Source organism: Aedes albopictus, chromosome 2 (assembly GCF_035046485.1).
Source record: "Aedes albopictus strain Foshan chromosome 2, AalbF5, whole genome shotgun sequence".
NCBI classification, from domain to species: domain Eukaryota; kingdom Metazoa; phylum Arthropoda; class Insecta; order Diptera; family Culicidae; genus Aedes; species Aedes albopictus.
Window position 1 is genome coordinate 37,510,196 of NC_085137.1, and position 8,957 is coordinate 37,519,152.

General features: G+C 38.3%; 1 protein-coding gene across 1 annotated transcript; it reads left to right on the forward strand.

The window, feature by feature from the left end:
- Nucleotides 1-929: 929 nt before the first annotated feature.
- On the forward strand, nt 930-3,414 carry LOC109415010 (uncharacterized). The gene is made up of 3 exons (XM_019688880.3): nt 930-2,029; nt 2,532-2,781; nt 2,842-3,414. Exons 1-3 carry the CDS (start codon nt 1,115-1,117, stop codon nt 3,015-3,017), a joined length of 1,341 nt encoding a protein of 446 aa, XP_019544425.2. The 5' UTR covers nt 930-1,114; the 3' UTR covers nt 3,018-3,414.
- Nucleotides 3,415-8,957: the final 5,543 nt, after the last annotated feature.

Sequence of the window (8,957 nt, forward strand, 5' to 3'; positions counted from 1 at the left end):
GACTTGCAAATTGACTGGATATACTTGATCCCTTTTTCTTAATTTGCCTGTAACTTTATGGAAAACATAAAACTAGAATTTCGTATAGAATGGCAGGTAAACATCTATTGCAAGTTCATAAACAACAAAAGTACTTTGAATTATTGTTAAAGTTATGATGTATTTTTAAAAAATGGGTGACACTTGATCCCCTTTTCAGCACACGGTTCATATAAAGGGAAAATAACTCCAGAGGCTTCCCTCCTCCTCTCTTCTTGGCGTAACGTCCTCACTGGGACAAAGCCTGCTTCTCAGCTTAGTGTTCAATGAGCACTTCCACAGTTTTTAACTGAGAGCTTCCTCTGCCAATGACCATTTTGCATGTGTATATCGTGTGGCAGGCACGAAGATACTCTATGCCCAAGGAAGTCAAGGAAATTTCCTTTACGAAAAGATCCTGGACCGACCAGGAATCGAACCCGTCACCCTCAGCATGGTCATGCTGAATACCCGTGCGTTTACCGCCTCGGCTATATGGGCCCCTATTCATTTTATTTTCAAGTTTTTTTTTGTATTTTTTATGAATACACCATTTAAAATGTAAGATTTCCATATTTTTAAGGATATGCCGTATTTTGAAAATAGGGAGACCTGATCCCCATTTCGTGGTTTGTACTAAAATAATAATTATCTGACATATTTTATCATTGACTTACTAGAATTCCATACGTTTGATAGTATTTTGTTTGAAGTTGTGAAATTGACACGATTTGGTTCAATTTTCATAGAGTTATTGAAATTTTTCAGAATCTCAGAATTCCGAGAAAATATGGGGGGAACAAGTTTCTTCAGGAATCAAGTCTCCTCAGTCTCCCCTACAGTCAGTCCAAGCTAAGCTGAGCTAAGATTATTCCAAGAATTTTTTCCAGGTTTTTTAGATCATTACAGCATTAACACTTTCTCTTCTCTGTGAATCCAGCTAGAGGCCGCAGTCCAACATGCAGAGCGTAACTCGGCGGGTGAAAGCTCCCAAAATCTAAACAGAGTGATTCGTACAGATGAATCCCAAGATCTGCTTGCAACGGTGGCAGGACCTTCAAAAAGGCAGCGCGCTTCAAACACCTGCTCATTTGGAATGCAATCATCAAAGGAATCGACTCGCCAAGCAATGTCACAGTACGTTTCCAAGACAAGTGGACTTAATTCGGTTATGGTCGAAACAGTCCAATCGTATAGTGAAGGACAGCGTTACGCATCGCAGGTGGTATTACCTAAGGATAATAAAGATCTATTTGAACCACTGCGTAAAGTGGTATCAGGATCAAACTCTCAGTACGTGCCCAAGAACAGTGAATCATTGCCAAGACAAGTTGTGGTTGAGAATGATCATCCGTGCTGTGACATGCTTCCCAAAGACTCGCAGGACTTATTGGATATCGAATCACAATTGGAAAATGCTGATGATACTCAAGGCCTGGTGGGAATACCCAAGGAAACGCCACACGAGGTGACGCAGCGATTTTCAAAAAACGATTGTGCTTCCAACGATCACTCTCTTGAAATGCGTCCGCCTCCGCTTCTTATGGCGAACTCCCAATACGTTTCCAATGAACCCAATATCACAACAGTTCATATGGAAATTTTGAAGACCGATGTTGAGACCGGTGGTGCTGGAAACATTACGGTCGGAATCGATCAACTGAGTGACTCTCAGGAGATATTGGACTTTGAGAATATGACTCAATATGACTGTCCACAAGGAACAAAAGATCGCAGCCCTCTGGCCGCAAGAGATGAGAATCAATTGAATTCTTCGATCCATGACTTGAGCGGCCAAGGTGCTGCCCTCGGTTCTACCGACAACGACGTTCCAAATTGGGAAGCTAAGTACAAGCAACTGGAAAAACAATACAAAGAATTATCTGAAAAGCACAAGAAGTGCAAGCAGAAGTTTGCTAAGTTGGAGGCCGATAAGCTCACTGCTGATGACTACAGCTTGCGTTTGGGGAAAGAAATGATGCAGCTTAAAGATAAACAGATGATCAAAACGGTACGTATGGTTCAAATGAAAACCCATTACTAGTACAACATGTATAAGGGCCGATTTCTTCACCTCGTCTTAACCGGTAAGCAAGTCTTACCCATATACGAATGAGTGTAATCAGTTTTGTACCTTTTAATTCCGCCCTAATTGCTTATCCTTTGACATATATACGTATTTCGACTACCACTTGTAATCTTCCTCAGTGTCAGCAATTAGGGCATAATTAAAAGGCACAAAGCTGATTGCACTCATTCGAATAGGGTATTCTTAGAAGGTTCGAAAAGTCGGTACAAGATCTTACCCATGTAGTTAAAATTGATTTAACGCTTAAGTCAAGGTGAAAAAATCGACCCTAGGGGCTTAATCGTTAAACCAGGTTTAAATATATGGATTAGTCTGGCTTACCGGTTAAGCCATGGAATTATCTTTTAATTGTCCCACCTCGAATTTGTGCGCCAAAGCCATTTGATAATGTTGTTACAAATTGCTACTTTTCTTGAATTTTTAGGCACATTTCACAGAGGAAGAAGGAATACCTGTTACGGTTGCTGAGCTGGAAGAGCTGAACAGCCGTGCCGATACCGACAGCTTGTTTGTCGGGTTGTTAGCCACCAGAGCGATTGGAGCAGAAAAACTTGCGAAAATGAGTGTCACAGGGCAGGCCTGCCATCGGTTCTCAAAGGCAAAGTATCCGGATGGGACACCTAGATATCCGGCAGCAGAAGGAATCGACCCCAAAATCATAGAATTTTTATGCAGTAAGACTACCATAAGCTCTATTAAATGAGGACCGATAATAAAACTCTTTTTCTTCTCAGACAAGGTTGCAGAACGTACAGCGATAAAAATTGGGCCCGAAAATCTGGCAACCATCCGAAAGCGCTCGGAGCTAGCAGTGGTGAAGAAATACGTTGGACAGAAGATCGCAAACCTGAAGAAAGCAGCCGAGGTCCGAAATGCTCGAACGCAAGACAGTGGAAACATTCGTTTGTGAGCCTCTTTTATGAAAATGATCGTCGTTTTAAAACTCAGCATCAGAATTTGAATAAACTCGTTTTTACAAACTAGAATCTGCTATCTTATGTATTAAATAAGAAACAATGAAACAATGAGTTCGTGTATCGCAAACTTACTTTAGACAAGATCAATTTTAATGATGTTATTTATTTTCATACTGTATATGTTCCTTATGAAGTAAGATTTTTCTACGCGATTTCACTTGTTTCATTGATTCTTACTTGATTTGTTCCTTATTTCTTTCTTACGGCCGTGCTTAGGGTACAAGACTACAAGGAGAGCGACACTATCTTTGCCAAGTCGAACCCCCCAAAGAAGCCGAAAAAAGACGAAACCCCCCAGTAAAACTCGCAAAAGTGTTGCGGGATTTACCGGTTTTTTTTCTTCTTTTCGGTTTTTTTGGGACATTTCGGCTTGGCAAAACTAGTACACGTGTTGCTTTCCCAGTTACGGTTCTAATACAAAATAACTGTACAATATAGTGTTCATAACTATATGTCTACAATACGATTTACAGTGATTCTACTGTGAATAACTATAAATCACTAGTTCTGCATACGTTATTTGTTTTTCTTTAGAACTTACAGTTAAACAGTTTTCCAACCACTTGCTATGCAGTTAATTGTCTGAAAAACTGGATAATAAATTGACAGTATCCTTTACTGTCTCGTGAAAAATTTGTTCGGAAAAATGAAGGATTTTTTATGGTAACCTAACTTAACCGCCTATTCCACATACTGTTATTTGGCGGATTACCATTTGCCAAACAGGCAAATCTATACATAGTATGGTTATCTTACTGTTATCCCCGATAGTCTGAGAAATGGTTAAGTGACAATTGCAAATAGTCATCTACAGTATGAGAAACGTTGTATTTACAGTTAGTGATTATGCGGGCACTCACGCCCCGATCACTATATTTCAACTACCGGATCGCTTCCAGCCATTTCATTTTTTTTATATCAAAAATAGTTCGCGTAAAACGAGGTTCGCGAAAATAAGAAACGGAAGAAACACACATCAACACCCAAGAAATTACGAAACTGTACTCGAAGAAACATAACACGCGAAATTACGAAACTCGACTCAAAGAAATCGACGCGGACACCGTGGTCTACCTACCACTGAATCGTACAGTAATCTTAATCTTTCTAAAAAGGAGATGCTTCGCCGTTTTGATCGCTGCTTGTAAATCTGAAACAGAAAATAGTATTAAATGGTGATACGTTCTCAACAGTAATATTTTTTTTTGTAAATTGTTTTATTTACACATAGGACAAATTTACCTGCATCCCTCTAAAACAAACGGTAGGGGAGACTGGGGAGACTTGATCCCTTTTTCTTAATTTACCTGAAACTTTGAGAAAAAACACAAAACTAGATCCGATTTCCGTACAAAATGGCAGGTAAACATCTATTGCAAGTTTATACACTACAGGAGGCCTTTAAATTATTGTTAAAGTTTTCAAAACTGTGTTTTTATGGAGGCATGTCTTATGATGTATTTTTCAAAAATGGGTGACACTTGATCCCCCTTTGAGCACATGGTTTATTTAAAGGGAAAATAATTCCAGAGTGAATAGGAACATTTTCTTAACGAGTTTTCTTGTATTTTCGATGAATATGAAGTGTTTGAAATTGTAAGATTTCCTTAAATTTTTAAGGATGTGCCGGATTTTAAAAATGGGGAGACTTGATCCCCCTTTTCTTGGTTTGTACTCAAGTTATAATTATCTGACACATTTTATCGTTGAATAGACTAGAATTCCAAGTAAATAGAGGCTTCCGAATAGAATTTTATTTTTCACATGTATAATGTGTGTGTAATCCTCGAGGGATCAAGTCTCCCCATGTCACTGTTGTGTATACTAAGCTGAATTAATTAAAATATGTTAACAACAGCCTTATTTGGATAAATAAGTTTAAAAGTATTTTATTTAAACTATGTGCTGTGAAATTTTGACACCATTTGGTTCAATTTTCCCGAAGTTATTGAGATTTTTCGGAATCGCCTAAAAGATTTCTGAAGGGCTGAATACAAACCATCAGCCGTTAAAAAATAATGCAATGTACAATCGAAATCACTTGTAGGCAAAACATAGTCCTTTGTCCAGGAGTAGTTTTGGAAAACATATGCTAGAAGAAAAATGTTTTTGATTCCGAGCAAATATGGGGGGAACAAGTCTCCCCAGGGATCAAGTCTCCTCAGTCTCCCCTATATTAGCAGTAAAAAACAAATAACAAAAATAGAATAAAAACAATTGATAAATAAAAAACAGTAAAAAAGTAAACCAAATCTTGATCCTGCATTTAAATTAACCAGACTGAAAAATAGCAAGATTAAAATTTGGTATGGTATGGTAGATCTTACGCCGTAACGCACCATTCCAAGGTGATCTACTCACGTTACGGGTAGGTCTAGGGGTAGGTCAATTATCTTGCTAACACGTCATAAACTAAATGCCTTGGGGTATATCCTCGAAATATACTCACGAAATTGCAAAAAAATCTATTGAAAACCAATTTTTCATCTACCTCGGCTAAACGAATGTCTAGGCAAAAAAATACATTTGAAGAGTTTTTACCCTCGTTTTTGTTTCAGTGTATTGTGCGATCGAATACAACTATTTGGTACCTTTTGGTACGCATGTACGGTAGTTTTGAAATGCTTGAAAGAGATAAGATCACAGTAGTCCAGAAATATATGGGAGTTTGTTTTGGTTCACAATTCAAAGAGCTAGACGTGTTTTTATTTATGTCGTCCGAGCTTCCGACATAGTCCGACATTACATTTGACGATCGAGGATGAAGTTTCTAGTGTAAAGTGATGAAAAGATTGTAAATGTAGTGTAGTGTTTTTAAAGACGAAGGAAGTACTTGATAGTAGGAGCTATGGCTAGAACTATGGTGAAAATTTGTGAGTATGGATAGTGCTGTTAGAAGTTGGAGTGGACGCCAAATGGAGGTGGGTACCAGCCGGAGAGGTTCTACAAATGAAGGTATGTGCCAGCTAGGGCAAATAGTACATTGAATGCACCTATTCGCTGAAGAACATCTATCTATCTATATATATAAAAATGAGTTTGAAGTTCCTTTGAGGCAACAAAACTCACGAACGGGTGAACCGATCAGGATGACTCTTGCATGGTTTGATTCGTATTCGTGATGGCTGTGTTTATATGTATAAAAAGTTATGAAAATCAACTAGAGAAGTAAGCAAATTGATAAATTACTGATTTTTCATGAACTGGGAAGAAAATCAACACGATCTAAAATGAAACCAATCTAGAGTGCGGTGCTATTTTGAGCTCAACAGTTGTCAAACCTCCACAAGACGGCAAGACAAAGTTTGCCGGGCCAGCTAGTATATATATAAATGAGTTTGTAGCTTCTTTGAGTCAACAAAACTCACGAACGGCCGAACCGATCAGCATGACCCTTGCACGTTTCGATTCGTATTCATGGTGGCTGTGTTTATATGTATAAAAAGTTACGAAAATAACCTGAAAATGTAAAGAAAATGGAAACTACCGAAATTGGCATGAGTTGGGAAGAAAATCAACACGATCGTAATAAAGCCGATCTAGAGTGCTGTGCTGAAATGAACCCAACAGTTGTCAAACCACCACAATCAAAAATGGCAAAACAACGTCTGCGATCTTGACAGATACCTGCAAATAGTGCGATGGGATACAGCCTCCTTGTTGCTTGGTACCTGTAGTTGAAGAATCTCCGGTAGCTGTGATGTCATTAGAATAGTTCAATTAATTTTGGTGGATCGGCATGCTCATCATATGCTGCGGAGTAATTTATGACCAATAGCAGTTGAAGCAACAGTTGAAGATATGCAAATGTTGCAAAGATTTAGAAAGTTTAAAGTGAAATGAATAGTACACACTAAAAAAATCTCAATTTTACTGGTGACATAATTAAAGAAATTGACCTAATCAATCATGACACAATCAACAATATGATTTATTTTTACGTCTTTGTGGACGTGAATGCAAAGGCGATCATTTTCAGATCCATTACAGACATTTTAGACATGTTTTCAAGTGTGTTCTAGTAACATTTAAACGCAACGCTTATTTTTCTGTTGAATGGTCCACAAATTTACATGAACAAAAACGCAATCGAGTCAGGCAATGTTTGTTGACAATAAAACGTCAAACGCCATCATCCAAGCTACTCTGCGATTTGTGGAAACTTTCCCGCGGTACGTTTTAGTCTGTGATTCGAAATTTAATCATCTATTTGTGCAATGAATTAAGTGATTAATCGATAGAAGAACGACCAAGAGGAGGACAACATGCGTCACGATGCTGTTTCTACGGATGCAGGTGGCAACAGCGGAGCAGTAAATATGTGCCGCAGCGCAAGAGGAGAAGTTCCAGATAAAATGATTTACTAAAATGGGAAACAGTGTTTGAAATGTGTTTACTTATAGTGATGAAAACTGAATAAAGTTTTTTAAATGAGATGTCTAGTCTTTATTTACACTTTACACTGAAGAAAACTTTGGAAATAAGACTCTGATAAAAAAAACGAAAGGATTGAGGTTATGTCAATAGCAGGAGGTGCATGCAGTAAAATTACAAAACTGCTCGAAACATTATCGTGTAAAAGTAAGATCAAACTTAATTTTGTGTCATTTCGCTCGCTGTCATATGTCGGAGTAAAATGACACAAAATTACATGGGTTTTTCGAAGTGTGTAGTATTGATTGTGATAATTAAATAAATTAGCCATGTTGTGGCTAAATACATCGCAAATAAAACTAACTTAAAAATTTAGTGGAATGCAGAGTAAACTGTAGAATAAAAGATAAATTAATTATCTTCTTCGCTTTCTGGCCTTACACCCCACTGGGACAGATATTTTCAGCTTATGCAATGATCGTTTTGTATTGTATATAGTATGGCAGGCATGAAGATGCATTATATCCAAGGAAATCAGGGAACTGTCCGGTGTGGAAGATTCTTGGACTGCGGGAATCGAACCAGTATGGTCTTGATAAATAACCTCAATATTGGTTTATATAAGACAGTGTGTCAATTGAAAGTTTCATATGTATCTTAAAGTGTGATGATTGGAGCACGAATCATGGAATCGATATATTAACTGATAACAACTGTACTGTAAAATCAATAGCATGATTTACAATCGGCAAAAGAAGTGAAGTCACAGCTCATCGTGACCTTATCTGGGACATTGTTAACTAAGGACGCTTGGATTATGTGCACTACCTTAGTAATTGTGGTGGGTTGCGTACTCACTTCGTGACAGTTGAACTAGTTATGTATTAAATCCTGTCCTTAGCCTACTTGATGAGCTCTAATCTACCACAGTCATATAACCAGTGTTTCAGTCATGCATATTTTAAAAATGTATATGTACACATGATTAATTATGTTATATAGCCTTGCTCTTTGGATTCCAAACAATTGCACAATTGAATCTGGAATTAAGGCTCCCCCAAATCGACGCGACTCTTTTCCAGCGACACGACTTTTTGTCGCTATGTTTTTGTCGCGAAATCGCTGCGCACTGATTTGAAGGGGACCTTCCACACTGCGACGACGTCGTCGCAGGCGACAAGCGACAGTGCAGCGATTTTTGTACTTGTCGCCGGTGTGTCGCGGCGCTGGTCGCTGCATGCACAGTTTTCGTCGCTGTCGCGGGGCGACTAAGTTTTGTTTGTGACTAGTTTTCGCGTTGGTGTAGATGGTTGATGCGACGCATTTATCGCTGTAGTCGTTGAGAAAAATCGCGGCGATAAAAAATCGTGTCGCCGGAAAAGTCGCCTTGGTTTGGGGGAGCCTTTAAACGTGTTTTATCTTTGGGCAAGAAATGATGGTAATCGGTTATTTTTATCGATAAACTCTAAATGAAAACAATTAAATATAACTTTGGAATA

Excerpts from the sequence above, each read along its gene's own strand:
- LOC109415010 (XM_019688880.3), top strand. The coding sequence starts at position 1,115 with ATGCAATCATCAAAGGAATCGACTCGCCAAGCAATGTCACAGTACGTT. Across the intron at positions 2,030-2,531 it reads ATAAACAGATGATCAAAACG|GCACATTTCACAGAGGAAGA; the intron begins GTACGTATGGTT and ends TTGAATTTTTAG. Across the intron at positions 2,782-2,841 it reads AATCATAGAATTTTTATGCA|ACAAGGTTGCAGAACGTACA; the intron begins GTAAGACTACCA and ends TTTTCTTCTCAG.